The sequence below is a fragment of the Paramisgurnus dabryanus genome, chromosome 2, assembly GCF_030506205.2.
Source record: "Paramisgurnus dabryanus chromosome 2, PD_genome_1.1, whole genome shotgun sequence".
Classification (NCBI taxonomy): domain Eukaryota; kingdom Metazoa; phylum Chordata; class Actinopteri; order Cypriniformes; family Cobitidae; genus Paramisgurnus; species Paramisgurnus dabryanus.
Genome location: NC_133338.1, coordinates 20,670,588 through 20,689,562, shown reverse-complemented (window position 1 = coordinate 20,689,562; position 18,975 = coordinate 20,670,588). Strand labels below are relative to the sequence as shown.

The following is an 18,975-nucleotide window of genomic DNA, read 5'->3' as shown; positions in this document are numbered from 1 at the left end:
GGTGTACACATCAGGTTCAGTATTATCGGTAAAATAAAGCATTAGCAAAGTTGTGTAAGATGGCATAGATACAAAAAACAAGCAATATGGACACACAGAGAAAACAGAGATTGTTCAACCAAAATGCAAACAGGTACGTTGTTCTGTGACAGTGGTTGGTAGCACTGGTGAGGTCATAGTTGGGAGGATATACAGAGTAAATCCAGTATGTACCTGAAAGAAGAACATAAGATTAAATGATGACTTTAAGTCCATTATTTATTAATATAATTTAGCATAACCAACATCATTATTTGTTTAAAGTCATGTTCCTGTAGCTCAACTGACAAAAGGTCATGCGTTTCTCCAGGAAACACAAATACTGATAATATGTAGCTTACATTATACCTTGTAATGCACCTTAAGTGACTTTGGATAAAAACTGAATTCCTTAATGTTAAGCATACTTTGCATTCAGAAATATCATTAATGCAAAAATGTATATTTGACATTATTGGTTAAAAGATTTAACTTTTGTTCTCAATATTGGTTCATATGATGTCACAATACTAGGACACTGTGCTGAGAGTAAACTGGCAATTACATTATCATACCAGTAAAGACTCACCAGCAATAAACCAGCACACAATGAATATGTAGAGAGTCAGGCTGAAAACGCTGCAGACACGAGCAAGGAGACAGTCATCCATAGTGTTCCTTATGTATATCAGCAGCAATGAAAGCAGTCCACTCACACCAGTCACAGTCAGATAGATGGGAAGGTTTGGTTGTACAGGACACTCATACAAATGGATGACTCCTAGAAACATTTATTTAGAAAAAACTATGTGACATTTAAATAATGTTACAAACCTGAAACAGGTTACATTAATACATTTATATATTAGCCAGCATTTAATTAATCAGCTTTTAACCTCCTAAGACCAAGCTTTGGTTTGGCTTGCATTTTAGATTTCTTCCAGCTATTTGGGCTTAAGAAGAACCACTTATTATAATAACCAAATATTTTTCTTTGAACATGAAGCACTGTAATTGTCCATCTTTGTGTACAACAAGTTCCGGTTACACAGAATGAAGTATTATGGTGCAAACAACAAAAATGTGATGTCCACGTATGTGAACACACCAGGTCTTAGGAGGTTAAATATTTTATTTTGTCAAAGAAAAACTGCTCCTTACCTAATCCAATAGCTGATATTAACACCATCCATCCAATCAGGTTAATCACCACTGAAAAATGTAAGTTAATGCTTTTCTGTATAATAAAAAAAATTATAATATGATTTCAAAGCTCTCCTCTTACCAATGAATGATTTTCTGGCAGCAACAGTCTCTGTGGTTTCCATTTTTTCACTGGTTTCTTAAAAATTCTTTAAAATGAAAATCTTCTCCTGTTAATGGGCTTTTTATAGGTTTTCAAATATGAACAGCACTGCAATTACCTATACAATGTTATTTAGACATAAATCTAGTATTAAAGTTAAACTGTTAAGATCTTGTCAGCTTGCTTGTTTTCAGAGTTGTGTGGTCTCAAAGCTCCCCCAGTAGCTTTGAAACACTTCCTTTTGTGAAATGTTGAGAAACTGTGAGAAGCAATGTTTTGCCTTTAACATGTTTTAAAAGTATTTTTGAGGTAAAATGCTTTTGCAAATAATATGCTCTGGAGTGACAATGAATGTATAATTGAGATTTAGTACTTTAACATTTAATACTTTTATATTCAAATAATTTTTGTTTATTTATTTTACATGTCATTATATTGAAGAATAAATTAACATCCGAAAGACTGAATTCTGTCATTGGGTTATATCTGGGCTTTAATACAATGTATTGGGTTAAATCTATAAATAATTGTTTATTCTGATACTATCATATGTAATGAAAACCTGTCCTTACATAACAAACTTCTGCTTTATTATTCGGTTGGCTTGTCAAATTTTGCAAGGTTCTACAACAAGTTAACCTTTTTTATTTGAGGTGTTGGTCCACTTTTAAATATACTGTATCATCTTATATCACACTTTTAGAAAAAAGGTACAAAATCTATCACTAGAGTGGTATCCTTTTAAAAAGTACACATTTGTATCTAATGGGTGCATTTTATGACTTTTTCAAGGGGAGCGTCCCAGTGATCACTTTTGTAGGTCTACTTTTCCTTTTGCATACTCCTGCAATTCAAAGAGATTTCAGTTCAGATTCATTGATATTTTTTGATTGATAGCCTTTAGCATAGCTATGTGGTTCTTTTTCTGTTTCACTATTAGGGGAGACCACAAAGTGTTGTAATACAAGATGGGTTGTACCATCCTTTAACCAAAACAAAAGCTAGCTGTTAGAGTCACACAATAAAAAAAAACGTCCTGTATTTTAACTGTGTGTAATGATGAGTACAATATTCTCAAATAAAAAAAATTGTCAAATTGCCTTTTTTTTTACAATACATTGTTTTTGTAATCAAAACACAATTGTAAGAAATGCATAATTTAGAATGAATAAAAAACACTGTATTAAATTTTGCACTCCGGACTTTTAGTTGTATTTTGAGTTCTTGTTTCCTGTCTCGTGTTTATAGTTCTTTTTACTTCCTGATGGCTCCTTATTGAATGTCTCTCAGGTGTGTCTTATTTTCTTGTTAGCCCATGTGTTTATCTTTTATATTTTTAAAAATACCGCATTTGGATCTACTGTCTATGTCTGCCTTTGTCCACACATTACAATTATAGACCAACAGGTATAAATGCTTAATTTGTTTCTGTATAATATACAAGTTTTTGTTTTTTAAATATCTTCACTATCTCGATGAAAAATGTATGCAATGTAGGTTGAAGGTAAAATTTCCACACAACAAAATATGCTGGAAATGTTCATGTGCACACCTGCTACAAGAGATATGAAATCAGCATGTTAACAATGTAGGGATTTTTGGGTCGGCCTGAATTGGGTCTTTCCGTATAATAAAGATAAATATGGTCTTTTATACTATTAGTTCAAGCTAAACTTAGTATTTGCTTAGTTAGGAATGTTTTTATTTCTACTATTTGTTTTTCTTGTATTTAACATAACAAAATAGGGTATATGTGAAACTTACTTCTGCATTCCTGTTAAACATAGTAGATCGCTTCCAGTTCTGTATGCTCTAATATGACATGGTGCTGTTTTCATACATGAAGCCTTTAGTAGCTACCAAAAAACAAGAATAACCAATGTCCAGTGGATATGCTCATTAACATCTTAAACCTAAAAATTTAAAATTGACTAACTTTTTTATACTTTATAGCTTTTGACAAAGGCATTTTCTAAAAAAGTTGATTGCTGATATGACTGATATTCAGTCTAAAAAAGTTTTCATCCAACCATTTAATTAAATGAATAAACGTCTCATGACATCATCTGTTCTACCAATAAGACAGGGTTTTAGGCTAGAAATCTTGGTTTGTAATGAAACTATGAGCAGTCGCCCGTGTAAAACTCAATTTATGGATTTTCCACTGTATAAAGTACACTAACACACACACATGCACGCAAGCACGCACGCACACACACATTCTGGTTTCCATGTTTTGTGGGGACATTCCATAGACGTAACCCCAACCATCACAGAAACCCTTCTCCTATCCTACACATTTTCAAGATGCATCATTTTGTTTGATTTATAAGCTTATTTCCTCATGGGGACATTTGGTCACAAAAATATTGGTATTCCTATCTTTATAATTACCAGGCACGCACGCACGCACGCACGCACGCACGCACGCACGCACGCACACACACACACACACACACACACACACACATATATATTCTTTAATATAGTTAAAAGCTTAAATATAATTGAATAACTGTTTAGCTTTTATGTGATTAATGGATTAGAAAAAAAATCATCCGGTTATCAATTATCAAAATAATCATTATGCAGAAAAATGTACTCTTCACACTGTTAACCCAGATATTGTCTTTACTTAAACAATCAAGTAAACATCAATTAATATGTTCTGTTTTGGACTGATACTTAAAAAATCTTAAAACATTCAAGGGAAATGAACATAAAACAAACAGTACATGTTGTGAGGAATCCCCATAATCCTTTGCACCTGAATATTTTTTATTATTTATGCTTTATCACAGAATAAGAATGGATACTAACTTACTTAAATATTTTTTTATAAAATGTCATAGAGGTTTAAGTTTTTTTTATCATTGAGGTTGTTTTGTTGTAAATTATATTTTTGTGAAGACACCTTTTAGGTGATTACTGTTTACTTACACGAACCCTGTTCAGGACATTTTATTATATTTCTTTCCATAGTACTGACAATTGGATGTCAAAAATGCATTGTGTGTTTCTGTGGAGAATCAAGTTTATTAAATTATTGACTTATAGTCATTAATTTTGTGTAATAATACCATTTATAGCACCAAAAGTAATGTAAATGAACTCAATAACTTACATTCCCTTTACACCTAATGCTTCTTCACAACATGTTGAGTTAAGTTTAGCACAGACATCAATGTTGCTAAGAATTCTCACAATTGCCCACAAACTGGCAGATATAATCTATGATCACGATGAATTTTCATCTAACTCATTTTTGCGCTAACCCACATATACAATAACCAATACAACAACAGCAGCCAATCAACAAAACCAGAGCTAATAGAATGTATCCCACTGTGGTGGTCCAGAATGCAAACAGATAGAGGGTCTTATTGCAGTAGAGATCTCCAGTCATGGTTTGGTTGTAGTTAGGAGGGTAAATGGAGTAAATCCACACACTACCTGTGAAAAATACATCAAATTCAGTCATAATCTCTATTAAACTAATGCATTCCTTTCTATGCTCAGGCATATTATATATTTAAAATGTTGGAAAATAAAAAGCATAACTTCTTTTTTCTTTAAATGATGTGCACCTAACACCAATCCTTGCATATTTAATATTTTACGTTCACTAACAACACGTTGCATGTTTCTGATATTTCTTTTTTTGTTTACCATGAACAGGATTTGTGTGATAAAAAACAGACTTGGCAGATTCAGAAGGGATTAAAATCACAAAGCATGTTTGAGAAACATGAATTTCTCAAACCCCCTCCTGCAATAGGCTACTAACCATCCGTATAGGACTATAGTCTAAGCCATTTTACTGAACAACAATGCATAAACACACACCCAAATTCTACGCATGTTGTGTTGACACTATGTTTCCCAATAAAAACGTATAATTTCAAAAGAATAATATACCATGCAATATTTTCGACATGGAATTCAAAGCCGAACAATGCATAGAAGCTGTGAGTGAACTATGCACACATTAAATGACCTTATATTTTTACTCCCACATGTTCTTACCACTGATCACCCAGCAAAAAAGGAATGTGCACACCAGTGCATTCCACAGCGAGCAGAGGAGGCTCAGTGTTGGATGGCCTCCCTCCTCTGTCTCCCTAGCACAGGGCAGACAAGCCAACAAGCCCAGAACCACACCGAACACTCCACATACCAGCACATAAATAGGGATATAGTTCTGCTTGGGACAGTCATTGAGATATACCGAGCCTGTGTCGATAAATAACAGAAGAAAAGTGTAAATATAATATAATTAAGGTCATAGATGATGAACAATTGCCTGGACATTAGATCCATTACAACCCACCTATGGCAATCTGAGCAATGGGGATAGCCATGCAGAGTAATTTTGAAATCACTGAAATAAAAAACGATCAAATTTTAACTTTTGAGTCAAAATATAGTGCAAAGTAAAAACTTCTGTGCTGGTTTATTAAATACATACCAAGGCAAGGCAAATTTGCTACTGGAGGAGACTTTACATAACCCCACATTTGTTTCGGATCCATAATGCCTAAAAATATCATACAACTCAGGGAAATGCATGACTTGATTTGTAAGTATTTTTAATTAAAGAAGTCTGATTACATTAAAACCTCATTAAAAAGGATATTTTAGCAAAACAGATGTTTTTAGAGATTGTCTTATGTGAACTGCTTTTTTCTGAATGAATTATCACAGGAATGTAGAGGTACTTAAATTTAACAGAGCATTAATTGGCTCTAAATCAAAAATCAGACAAATAGTATATAAAACAAATAATACATTCATGATTTTATTAATTATATATTTGCATGCTTTTTTTTCTTTATTTATTTAGTCAATGATATTGTAGATCATGATCTGCTATGGTTAAAGTTAATTCAAAAACAACATTACAACAAAGGTTTTGATCAATTGTAACTCTAATGAGAAAAACATTTGTATGTAGTTGACTTTATGTATCTAAGAACACACTGACCAGAGTAAAACCTACTAAACGTATATCCACAAATGTTTATTTGATCAAAGTGCCTACCTGTAGTTCTGTAGTTGACACACCCGGAATGTGAAAATAACTTTTGCCAAGTAAACATTTCATTTTATAGAAAGGTTGCGACATTCTTTTGCCTAGTGACAGGTGTTGCATTTCCAGCCAAACCAGTTCTCATAAAATTGTATCATTTGTAACACTTTACAAATATAGTTTTTCAGAATTTATTTGTCTTAATTTGTTAATGTTAGTTAATGCCAATCCAGTTGTTTATGTTAGTTACAACTAACTTTTGATTTCAAAAATGTATAAGTAAATGCTGAAATTAGCATGAAAGATTAATAAATTCTGTATTATTGATTGTTTTTAAGTATGTTAGCTAATGCATTAAGCATGTTAAGAAATACAACCTTATTGTAAAGTGTTACCCAAACATTCATACAATAGTGTTTAAATAATTTCAATTTGTTGGTTTTGATAAAAAATAAATTTCCTACACTGTTAATGAACAATTTCCCTGTTTTTTCAGTAAGTTAATGGCAACAGGGTTGCCAGTGCCAAGCACATCAGCTGGAGTGTCTTTGTGCTCCACCAGAGGGGGCACTTCCCTCATCACCCGGACTGCCATCCTTCAGTACATTTCCCATTACCATTTGCCTGGACTTATTGTGCATTTTTGCATTCATGTGTATCTTGTTAACCTCATAACACTGGCCTATTTAAAGCCACAACCCACTGTGCTGTGACTTATTGCCTCATAAGGCATTTATGTTATTGCAGGTTTTTTATATTTATTTTATGTTTTTTAATGTTTTTTTTTTTTTTAGATATAGCTTAGGTTACTGTTCCACCTTAGCAGAGATCAAAGTGCACCTGTTGGCCAGCATGTTCCATAAACTCATAGCTGATGGTCACTATAGGCTTGTGTGATGACGTGTAATTTTTACATTTTTAAATAAAGAGGAAGAAATGCTAAAAAAAAGTCAAGAACACTTTGGTTAGGTTAGAGTTTTCATGTTTTTTATTAACAATGTAAAAATAATTTTAGGTTCCATATATTCATTCATCTATTTATCAATTACTTTCCTATTATTTTAGTTTTTGCCATCGTATCAATTCAGTATCAGTATCAAAGTCAAAATGTTTGTTTAATGACAATACTATTGTGTGGTAATATAAAAATCCTGTAAATGATACAGTAATGGCAGACATTTTTGAAGTGTTTATTTAGTCAGACAGAATTACTACCATTACCTTAAGCACACCTGTCAGTCACAGGTCAGTAAGGCACTGGCTTGAGGACGTCTCAACAACTATACTTACACTATACACTATACTGTCCTTCGGATGAGACGTTAAACCGAGGTCCTGACTCTCTGTGGTCATTAAAAATCCCAGGATGTCCTTCGAAAAAGAGTAGGGGTGTGCCCCGGCATCCTGGCCAAACTTGCCCATTGGCCTACTAATCATCCCTTCATACTAATTGGCTATATCACTCTGTCTCCTCTCCACTAATAAGCTGGTGTGTGGTGAGCGTTCTGGCGCAATATGGCTGCCGTCGCATCATCCAGGTGGATGCTGCACATTGGTGGTGGTTGAGGAGATTCCCCCATTCATATGTAAAGCGCTTTGAGTACTGAGAAAAGTGCTATATAAATGTAAGGAATTATTATAACAACACAGCCTTGTGACTGGCCACCCTGCAAATCAATCACTCTGTTCCGTCCTCGTTCATTTCTTCCTGTCTGAAATTGTGCTCCACCCAGGAAGGAGTCCCACAGCAAACCTTTTCTCCATAGCTATACATGAAAAATCACAAAACACACAATTACTCTCTATCAAAATAGTGGAAACATTATATTCCACAATGTGGTGAAATTGAGTGCCTGTTTAAGCAGTAATTACATATGCAGAAACTATGTAATTTGGGCATGATGTGTGTATTAACTCTTTCCGCCAGCATTTAAGAAAGGTTACCAGCCAGCGCCCGCATTTTTTTAGGATTTTCCTAAAAGTTTAATACCTTCCAAAAGCTTTTCTTCAAATATATAAACATACAATATATCAAATGAAAGAACAGACTTAAAACATTTAAGACATTTCACAAGACGCATTTATGATGTAAAATAATCTTTTGTGTCCCTAGAGTACGTATGTGTTTTAGCTCAAAATACCATATAGATAATTTATTATAGCATGTTAAAATTGCCACTTTGTAGGTGTGAGCAAAAATGTGCCGTGTTTGGGTGTGTTGGGTGTGCAAATGAGTTGATCTCTGCACTAAATGGCAGGGGTTGGATAGTGCAGATTAAGGAGCAGCATTATTATAAGATCCCCTTTTGACATCACAAGGAGAGACAAATTTTAATGATTTTTTCACGTGCTTGCAGAGAATGATTTACCAAAACTAAGTTACTGGATTGATCTTTTTCATATTTTTAGATATTTTGATTTAAGAGCCCTATCATACACAACAAGAGTTTTTTTGCTAGTTTTAGCCCGACGCAGTTACCATTTTTTACGTCCAGTGCCACATTATTTAAATAGCAAATGCATTTGCACCCATTTGTGTGCCCATGGGCATTCAAGTCTTAAAACTGTGTTCAGGCGCATTGTTGGAGCGTTGCTATTTTGAGGCAACTAAAACAAACTATGCCATTAATCAACTAAAACATAGGCTAAAGTCTAAACCCAGCAAACAGGGGACGTCCCCCGGACGTCGCGAACGTCCTCTTAGGTCCGCATAAGGTCCTCAATTGGTCCGCATTGTAACGTTCGCTGGCGGACCTTCCGGGGACGTCCGCATATGGTCCGCTAAATAACGTTCGCTGGCGGACCTTCCGGGGACGTCCGCATAAGGTCCGCTAAATAACGTTCGCTGGCGGACCTTCCGGGAACGTCCGCATATGGTCCGCTAAATAACGTTCGCTGGCGGACATTCCGGGGACGTCCGCACAAAGTCCGCTAAAAAACGTTTTCTGGCGGACCTTCTGGTGACGTCCGCATATGGTCCGCTAGACAACGTTCGCTGGCGGACCTTCCGGGGACGTGAAACCACTCGAAGCTTTAATATAAACCCATACACATTTAACCATAAGAGTTACCCTTTTATGCAACATCAAAGTAAAAATGCTGTTTTTGCTATGGCTTTACTAATGAAAATCGTAATATAGTATCTAATTTATAAACTTAGTATGCTTTACTGACTATATTACATAGATTCCATTAAAGCTGCTTACAATTGTTCTATAATTTTATTGCATTTAAAGTAAATGAAAGATCTGGCACCTAAATGATTTTCTCCACTATTCCTAACACATAACTATGGTCAATAAATCGAAATCACAATGCACATATTCATGTAATAGTTAAAGAATCCACCATTGTGAAGTTACATATCACTCAATTAAATATAAATGAAGTGCAAAGACTTGTTTATTTGTATTAATATGACACATACATTAATATGAGTGTTGTGTGGTTCTTCAAGCGTTGTCTTTCTCATATATGAAGCACTGCATGATAAATAATTGTAAAAATCTATATAAATACATTATATCAAGGAAAAACAAATTTAAATCTACAACTACAGTTCAAATGTAAAACTTTTTGCATAGTTATTATTGCGAAGGATTCAAAATGCAAGCAAAGCAATGCAAACAGAAATGTAGAATGACAGTCGCTCAATCTGTTGCAAGCAATGACTTTCAAACAGCAAGTGCTAAAGAAGCCAAACACGCAGAATTACAAGTCCAACGCTGAAACTGCTGGAAAAGAACAGTGAAAAAGATACAGGTAAGACATTTACACATTTTTAGGTTTAGTATCAAATTGCAATGGTAACACTTTACAATAAGCTTGTATTTGTTAGCATTTGCTACCATGAACTAACAATAAACAATACTTCTACAATATTTATTAATCTTAGTTCATGTTAATTTCAGCATTTGCTAATCCATATTTAAAATCAAAAGTTATATATGTTAAATGTGTATTATATTTTGTTGTGGCATCTAGCGGTGAAATTGCAATCAACCTCAATTTCGAAACGCAATGAGATTCTATGGTAGCTGCCACAGGACAAAAATGTCATCGTCTGAAGCCCATGTTATAGTGCGTGCGTAAGGTCTACACTGTAGGTTATCCCTAGCCTGAGCGTAGCTCTGCGTAGCCTGATTTTTAACAGCGCTTCAGTTTTACGCGGACTTCAAGCGCTGTTACTGGTCCATTAGAACCCCTCTCATCAGGTAAAAAACTGCATCATAGCCATTTCCAATTGCGACGGTGAGAACAAAGATAGGCAAAGTTGAGGAGTGATTTTACTCAAACTGCAACGATTCGCTGTTTATTTACTTCCATCAGTGGCGTTCGTTACTCCTCATCCGAGGGCCGCTAATTCAAAATAAGTGTACAGAGTATCATGTGCCTTTTTCAAAATATGTGTCCTGCGTGTTGAGAGATCCTGTGTGCATCACATGTTTTGTCATAATAAGTGCCTGCTGCACACGCGTCAAAACCGTTTATGATAAAAAAGAGACGCTCACGTTCACAAAATACATGCAAGACACTCCCAAAACAGTAAACTCTGATTACACATGAGATTATGTGAGTATCTGGCAATCGTGAGTGTCTCTTTTATCATAAACCCTTTAGACGCATCTGCAGCAGGCACTTATTTTGACATGACACGTGATGCACATAGGATCTCTCAAAGTGCAGAACACATATTTTGAAAAAAGAAACCACACACATGAACTACATACATGTTGTGACGAACTTCGAATCGAGTGCCCTCAAAAAAAGAAGTCACCGGCCGCCACTGCTGTTGGTCTTCTCAAAACATACACAACAATCTGCTGTTTCTTCATTTGTGAGTTAAACTGGCCAAGCTGCTTCTGTGGTTACACGCGTGGAAACTGCCTACCAGCGGTCTGCATGCTATAATGAGCCCTTGAGACAACGTATGGACGAAACACGCTCTGTAGAACAGTTTGTCCGTTTTGGGCTACTGTAGAAACATGATGACTTTCATGTATGGTGGACCGCGGTGTTTAGACATAAAAACGGCTTACTCAAATGTATTCATCTGTGAAAGATAAAAATCTCCATATCTCATTAAATGTGAATAAATGTTAAGATCAAGAATTTTTTTTAACTTTTTTATAAGGTTTTAGGTTGTGATGTGTCAGATAAATTTGCTTACCTAAATCCTTCAAGCCACGAAGTAGGACACTTTTGGCGCTTTTCCACTGCATAGTATAACCCAGTTCAGCACAGCTCACTTTTGGGGGAGGAGTAATGGGATGGGGTTTCGGATGTGAAGTCATGTGCAAAGTTACAAAAATGCAGAGCACACCACCATGCCTATGTCTGCATGGCATTTTTGTAACTTTGCGCATGGCTCCGCATCCAAAACGCACCAAAAATATAGGCGTCATGGCTTAAATGTTCTGTCCGCGGAGAGCTGATACTGATGACACGGGTGTTTGTACAGAACCTGTCATGTGAGAGAGGTAGTGGAAAATGTAGTTGTGGCTGTCAATTTTGATTTTGTGGCTACATTCCATTAATATGCTATGTTGCTCCATGTTGTGTGTGTGTTTGTATCACATTTACGATGATGTTACAGCAGTAGAGGGGACGCAACTGTAACAATAAGCCTATAATCAGAGGTGCACATAACTTTTTTTGTCCTGGTTCTAAAAGGAGCACCTGGAGAGCTTGCTCTCTTCCATTGGTAAAAAATGAAGCCGCCAGTGTCGCCGCTGACATCTTGGGTCTTGAGTCTGCGCAGTAGCAATTTCGGGACCAGTCCTGCACAGTAGTGAGCAGGATGTAAAGCCGCGAAATCAAGGCCCCGCCCTCACTCTCCCAGAATGTGCATACACAGCTGTCAATCATGACGTGACAACACCGTTTTATAGCATTAACTAACTAACTAAAAACAAACTTATTTTAAAAACAAACACTTGAATTTACATCAGCATGATAAAACCTACAGTAAATGACAAAAAACAGCTTGGTCTCAAGTCCCATTAAATAACATGGGGGAGGCGGGGTTTATGACCTATACTGGGACCAGTCACTGGGGAGTGATCGAGATGTTATGAAATCCCTTATGTTGCAGTAAATTAGCTAACTATGTAACAAAATTTCAGCAACGTTGGTACGCTGGAATTGTTTCTAATCGCGCATAGACACCCTTATGTGCACCCCTGCCTATAATCTCACCCACTCTGAAGCGATACTAAACTGTACTGGAAAAGCAATGAAAGCGGTATGAGCTGCATTGTGCCGAGCCAAGTTGTACCCTACATTGGAAAAGCGCCATATTATGACATCAGACCCTGCCTGGAACACAGAAAAGCATGAGACAGTAAAGATGTTTGGTTGTGTTTGAATGCTTTCTCTGAACAAATTCCCCATGAACTATGCATGTAAACGAAATTAACCAAGCTACCTATTCTGTCTTTCCCCTTCTTATACATCCTGTAAAACCATAGCCAGAAAACCCACCATCTCAGCTTGTTATTAACAATATACTTATTTGTTCAAACAAATATAACTATATAACCTGCTATACAAGTCAAATATACAAATATAACTTATTAATAATCTTATTAACAAATATTACCAAATTAAACTATTTTAGCCAGGGAAACTTAAATGGCACTACACTGAAATGTCATATACTGGTATGGTTATAAAAGTATAAATTTTGACTCACAGCTCAATATGGTGGCCTGCAGGTCTTCATTCTTGATGGGATTCAGAAACTGAACTACTGTGTCTTCACAGACAAATAATCCAAAATCAGCATAAGAGTGTGGAGTAAACAGCATCAAGCCTCTCTTTAATAGGGAACTCATCTATAAAAACAAACACTTGTTATACTTTTATGAATTATCAAGTTGTACAACACACAGCAATAAGGATTTAGACAAACAATCACAGATTTTATTAATTTTATTGTTGTGTCTAATATATATAGAAACAACTTGTGTTGTAAAAGAAAGGATGACAGCATATCTCTTTATCACGTGCCAGTATAGGCCCTGACTGCACGTGAGAACATTTGAATTATCTGGCACGAGGCCTCACACGTCATACTTCAACTGACACAACGGTCTCGATGGTAGGAATAAGCAAAAGCTCCTTTAAATTTCGTCATTTTTTTATACACATCCCGTTTATTTTGTAGTTAATTGTTAGATAAGTTAGTAATTTCGTAAATTTTTCGTTACAGGGTAAGATTTCGTTACCATATACAGTAAATATTGGTTCAAGAGGGCAGTTTGATAACTCAGTCGAGGTTTGTAAATGGTAAATAACTTATTCGAGGTTTGTAGACATATTTAAGTAACTCGCTTACTTTGTTTCAGTGTTTGAGTAAATGGTATAATGTTATTAAGTAATAATTAATATAAGTTACTGCGCGAGCTCATTACGGCCGTTTCTCAATCCGAAGGCTACTGGAGGTGGCATATGTAGGCTGTATACGTCATCAAGACTGTCAGATTTAAGAATATTAACAATTCTAAAGTTGACTATTATTCTTAGTTAATCGTAAATTGTTGTAATATGCGTATGACTTGCGAATGTAATGCTCATTTAACTTAAATAAACCAGGCTTGATGACGTATGCAGCCTGCATATGCGACCTCCGCAGGATGCAGCCTTCCGTTTCAGAAACGGCCTACAAGTGTGAGCGTGCGCGAGATTCTGTCTGAATTGATTCTTTAGTAATGGCAAAGCAAAAATTTACTGTCGTGGTGATTAAACGCATTTTAAAGTTTAAATTAAAACGCCTAACTTACCTTTCCAGGGGTTTCTGTTCCTGCAGTCTTTCAGGGGTGCTGGCGCGTATGACGATGCGGACATGAACAGCATACTACAGTATACCGCCACCTACTGTACTGTAGTACAATAACGTGTAGGATTGAATACTGTGCCAAACGCAGTAAAAAAAAAGCCATTTAATTCATTGTAAAAACAATGGACATGCCAGTTCAAGTAACTTGTGGGCTAAATCACCAAAATAAGTTTGTAGATGTGGTTCAATTATTTTTAATGTGCAGCATAATGAATCAGCCTGAATGCATGTAGCCTATGAACATATTGTTTAGACTTTATTTTTAAACCTTTATCTGGTGTATGGTTAAACCTTATGATGGTAGCAATTGAATACAAATCTTAAACTGAATCAAATCTCTTATAATAATACATAAAATCTCTGGGACGGTTGGGGGTACATCAGGGTAACATTTAAGCAGCTTAATTTTTTTAATTCTTTTATATATTTTGATGTGTATATATATATATATTTACTTTCTTTATTTTGTTTTCTCAGCTTTTAAACATCTAAACATGTCCTCCAAAAAGGTGAGTTCAGCACCAGATCAGCTTATCTTATACTGTAATATTGATACTGATTTGAGAAAAACTAAGATTAAACATCCTACATGTTTCCAGGAAAAAGGAAAAAACATTGGAAAACAATTTTAGCCTAAGGTTTGAGAATAAAGCCAATGGTTCTCTATTAAGGCTAACTGTGTATATTGCCTTTGAGGACTGCAAGCTGAACTTACAGATTTATATGGACTTTACTTACAGGTTTCCTGTGCTGTTTTGCTCCATTTTACTGAACAAAATAAGGCTGAGGTAGCACCATCCTTGTGGTTAGAGTGAAAGAATGTGGTAAGATTTTATCCATGTTTTATAAAATACAAATAAACATGAACAACATGGTCAGCTACATATAAAAAATAAAAATAATCAAACATGCTTGTTTTTATCTGAAGGGTATTGAGACCAAAATAAACAATGTGCCATTCTGGACAAACAGCTGTGGACAATATGCAGTCAGAGTAGCCCATTTTCTCACACAGGTAAAGTATGCAAAGTAATACCAAACTTCTTTTTAACCTCAACAAATACTGTCAAGCCAAATATACAATGTTTGTATGAGGTACTGTGCAAAAGTCTTAGGCCAGCATGCTACCATTAAATTTGTGGTTTTTGCAATTGTGTAGTGATCATATATCATTATATCTCAGTTTCTTTATTAGGATACAACCAGAAAATACAGGAAATGTGTATGTAGTATTAAAAACAGTATAAAAGTTTAAGCTGAAGTGTCAAGTTTTTAGGGTAAACTCCCCTTTCACTTGAGCAATAGCAGGCAACTGCAGGATCTCTTAAACCTAAATAAAATCAAATCCTAATTCTAATCAATGACTTCAGTCTCCTCAAAAAAGCTCAAGATGTGTTTTGTGCCAAGAGAAGTCACATTAAATATGACTGATGTCTGAAGAAGACATTTAGTTCTAAAAAAAAAATTATTTTTAATTTTGAGTACATATTTCCTGTATTTTCTGTTTGTATCTTAATAAAAAAAGTGAAAAATAAATATGGATGGACATTAAAACTTTGCTAAAACAACAAAGCTGGTGATGGTGGCCTAAGACACTTGTACAGTAATGTATATTGACCAAGAGTTGGAATGATCAAGAAAAATACATGTTGTCTATCCATATTTTCTTTAAATGCACATTTATTCACAGTTCAGTAGGACAGTAAATTATCTAAGGGTAAAATCATTATTGAAGGTGATTTAATTGTCACTACATTCATTGTTACATGATTTAAAACAGTGGGAATCATTGTGTAAGTTTCTTAATAATATCAAATACTTCTTTTTTGTCTTGTTGTTTCTAGACCTGAGGATAAGATTTCCAGTTTAAAAGTGAAGAAAATGAATCATTATTAACAGCAAATATGAGTATTTCTCAGCTGAAAAGCCAGGTGAAACTATAAGGTCACTATGATTCACTTTCATATTATCATTCTTTTCAGATTTTTTTCCCTGTGTTTTTTTTGTTAGATGAGGAGCAACCAGTAAGAAAAAGCAAAAAGATGTTTTGATGTTGCCTGAGGCACCTTATTGTGAGTACATTGTAATGTTATTAGTCATTTAAACTGTTATACTTCTGTGGAATTAAGAAACAATATATTTAATCTCAGTCTACAGTATTTGTAGTATAATGATGATTACTTGATTTAAATTTATTAATTGTTATATGCCTTGAGTGACTTACAAATGATTAATTGTTTTTATTGTTTACAGTTCCATTTCATGCACAATCACAAATGCAGCACATCAATCAATTTCTTCCAACCAGCGAATCAAGGTACACTATTTTGTTATTTTTTTATCTTAAATTATTGACATTGGTTTTCTTCCAGACAGACTTGTTGTTCATTTATTTTACTGGTATAGTTAGTAATGTTATTAATGTTTCAAAACACCTTCTTGAAAGAAATCTTGGAGTGGAGAATCATTCTGAAAGTAGACCAAATCCAGGACAACATCACAACAGTGGTCGGAAAAATGCAGCAAGCTAAGCTGACTTTCAAAAGATGGTATGTGCCATAAAACACGCAACATTACTAGTCACTGCTGACTTTTTACCCATGTTTACTACGGATTGTTTTTGTTTGTAGATTCGTTATCTGTTTCTTCAGAGGGGAGGCAGTTTGGGAGATGGGAATTAGGAGGATGCTACAGTTACACAGGGCAAATTTCAGCAGCTCAGTTTCAAACTTGCAACTAACATCGAGTTAAAGTGAGTCTGTGTGAATATACTCTACATATTATACTTCAATATGCCTTTAACACAAAAAACTACAATAATATCAAAGATCAATATAATAAGACAACTTATATTATTTTATGTCATAGTAAAATATTGTGTGTGTGTGTGACCTATGCTCTCTCTGAGATGTGTATGTTCACTTTGTAGCTGGTCAGGGTGGAAGACCAGCTGACGTACCAGTTTTGCCAGGTTAAAGGACCAGCTTAAACCAGCTAAGACAGCCAACCAACTTAGCCAAGGTGGTATATGCTGGTGGGTCAGCTGGTCTTCCCGCCTGACCAGCTAAGACCAGCTACAAAGTGGCCAAAACCTCTGTAAAACAATCCTGCTACACCAGCCTGACCAGCTGAAACCATACTGGGAGTATTCATATTCATATCGATTTGCATTTACAAATAAAATAGGTAACATACAGTACTGTGCAAAGTCTAGGCCACCATCACCAGCTTTGTTGTTTTAGCTAAATTTAAATGCCCATCCATATTTATTTTTTACTCTTTTTATTAAGATACAAACAGAAAATACAGGAAATATGTACACAAAATTAAAAACATCAGTCAGTATTTAGTGTGACTTCTCTTGGCACGAAACACATCTTGAGCTTTTTTGAGGAGACTGAAGTCATTCGATTAAAATTAGAAAGGATTAAATTTTATTTATGTGTAAGAGATCCTGCAGTTGCCTGCTATTGCTCAAGTTGAAGGTGAGTTTACCCTAAATACTTTAAACTTCAGCTTAAACTTTTATACTGTTTTTTAATACTACATACACATTTCCTGTATTTTCTGGTTGTATTCTAATAAAGAGACTGAGAAATAAACATATGATCACTACACAATTGCAAAAACAACAAATCTAATGGTAGCATGCAGACTTTTGCACAGAACTGTATGTCCACATTTAGCCACCTTTACTTTGAGTGAACTGTAACAGCAACTATAATGCCATAAACATTCAATACTAAGGTAAAAGAGAGTTGTGCATGCTTTCTAGTTTTAGCACAGAATTCTGTCTCCCTTTTAAATGTTTGCTACAGATTTTTTGCAAGACATTTTTGTCCAACCTAAAAACAACTTGTACTGACATATATTAAAATACATCAGTGCCCTTTGTTTTTTTTTTACATCAGATTGCACACAAGTAATGTTTTAGTAAGGCATGTTTGTTAAAACTGGTTATATTTCATAATTAAACTGAGGCATAGTCCTGGTTTAAGCTCCTTGTCTGGGAAACCACCCCAATAAATACTTAACTTTTGAATGTGTTCGTTTCGTTGTTTTAGGTTAGAAGACCACGGAAATATTTGACATCGGAGTCCAGCAGACAGCCAGAGACACGCACACACACGCAGCTGAAGCGCGTTTGACTGACGCGTACGGGAGATCCGGCACGCGCACGGGAGCTCGCGCACGCTCACACAAACACGGAGCACAGGATAATTACAACTGTTTAATTAAAATAAAAGAACTTTGTGGTATACAATGTTTAGCGTGTCTGATTTCATTGGTTAGCAAGGAAATAAAACGACGTGCTGAGGACTTTAGGCGAACGTCCCCTAAATGTCCCGAAAGTCCGCTGACCGTCCCGCGAACGTCCTCGCAAAAGTCCGGAGGACGTCCTCGCGGAAGTCCGCTCGACGTAACGGGAACCATACACGATGACGTTCGGGGGACGTTCGCCTAAAGTGCTTAGCATGTTATTTAGCTTACAAAAAAGGTCCCCATGACGTCCCCTAAAAGTCAATAAAGTCCCCAAAGCGTCATTTTGAACGTCCGGAAGACGTTTTTGCGGACGTTCGCAGGACGTCAAAAGAACCCTACACGATAACGTCCGGGGGACGTTCGCAGATGCCATTTAGGGGACGTCCTGGGGACCTTTTTTTGTTTGCTGGGAAGTCAATAGTGCAAATTTTTTTTTATTTAAAGAGCATGTTAGCAATAGCCTATAAACAGGACAATAATGCACATACACTTTGCTTAATACACACACATGGATGCACA

At 35.5% G+C, this 18,975-nt stretch overlaps 3 protein-coding genes and 1 long non-coding RNA gene across 11 annotated transcripts in view; 1 reads left to right on the top strand and 3 right to left on the bottom strand.

The window, feature by feature from the left end:
- LOC135750824 (active breakpoint cluster region-related protein) overlaps window positions 1-18,975 on the bottom strand; it is a 208,849-nt gene that overhangs the window by 5,661 nt on the left and 184,213 nt on the right. The gene's annotated exons all lie outside the window — the stretch shown is intronic.
- Window positions 3,938-6,420, bottom strand: LOC135730633 (transmembrane protein 272-like). Its single transcript, XM_065248530.1, has 5 exons — window positions 6,366-6,420; window positions 5,793-5,861; window positions 5,655-5,705; window positions 5,351-5,557; window positions 3,938-4,777 (listed from the first exon to the last, which is right to left on the bottom strand). Exons 2-5 carry the CDS (start codon window positions 5,854-5,856, stop codon window positions 4,584-4,586), a joined length of 516 nt encoding a protein of 171 aa, XP_065104602.1. The 5' UTR covers window positions 5,857-5,861; window positions 6,366-6,420; the 3' UTR covers window positions 3,938-4,583.
- The window catches only part of LOC135730613 (calpain-5-like), a 33,009-nt gene continuing 21,705 nt past the window's right edge, over window positions 7,672-18,975 (bottom strand). The window contains exon 8 of the mRNA XM_073813672.1: window positions 7,672-8,119. Within this exon, the coding sequence (XP_073669773.1) occupies window positions 7,934-8,119 (186 nt within the window). The 3' untranslated portion in view covers window positions 7,672-7,933. The remainder of the gene's footprint in view (window positions 8,120-18,975) is intronic.
- Window positions 9,773-18,851, top strand: LOC135730699 (uncharacterized). Of its 7 annotated transcripts, XR_012335188.1 has the most exons (13): window positions 9,773-10,115; window positions 13,070-13,455; window positions 13,567-13,643; window positions 14,146-14,216; window positions 14,671-14,702; window positions 14,793-14,831; window positions 14,934-15,017; window positions 15,122-15,208; window positions 16,038-16,265; window positions 16,447-16,510; window positions 16,640-16,742; window positions 16,824-16,945; window positions 17,123-18,851. It is a non-coding gene; the product is annotated as an uncharacterized lncRNA (long non-coding RNA). The 7 variants fall into 7 exon arrangements; XR_010526045.2 differs by lacking the exon at window positions 14,793-14,831 and having other exon boundaries at window positions 9,776-10,115; XR_012335189.1 differs by lacking the exons at window positions 13,567-13,643; window positions 14,146-14,216; window positions 14,793-14,831 and having other exon boundaries at window positions 9,776-10,115.

Bases quoted from the DNA above. Each gene is read 5' to 3' on its own strand.
- LOC135730633 (XM_065248530.1), bottom strand. From the start codon at position 5,856: ATGGATCCGAAACAAATGTGGGGTTATGTAAAGTCTCCTCCAGTAGCA. The intron at 5,558-5,654 runs GTGGGTTGTAAT...TTATCGACACAG, and splicing joins CATTGCTCAGATTGCCATAG to GCTCGGTATATCTCAATGAC. The intron at 4,778-5,350 runs GTAAGAACATGT...TATTTTTCACAG, and splicing joins TTTTTGCTGGGTGATCAGTG to GTAGTGTGTGGATTTACTCC.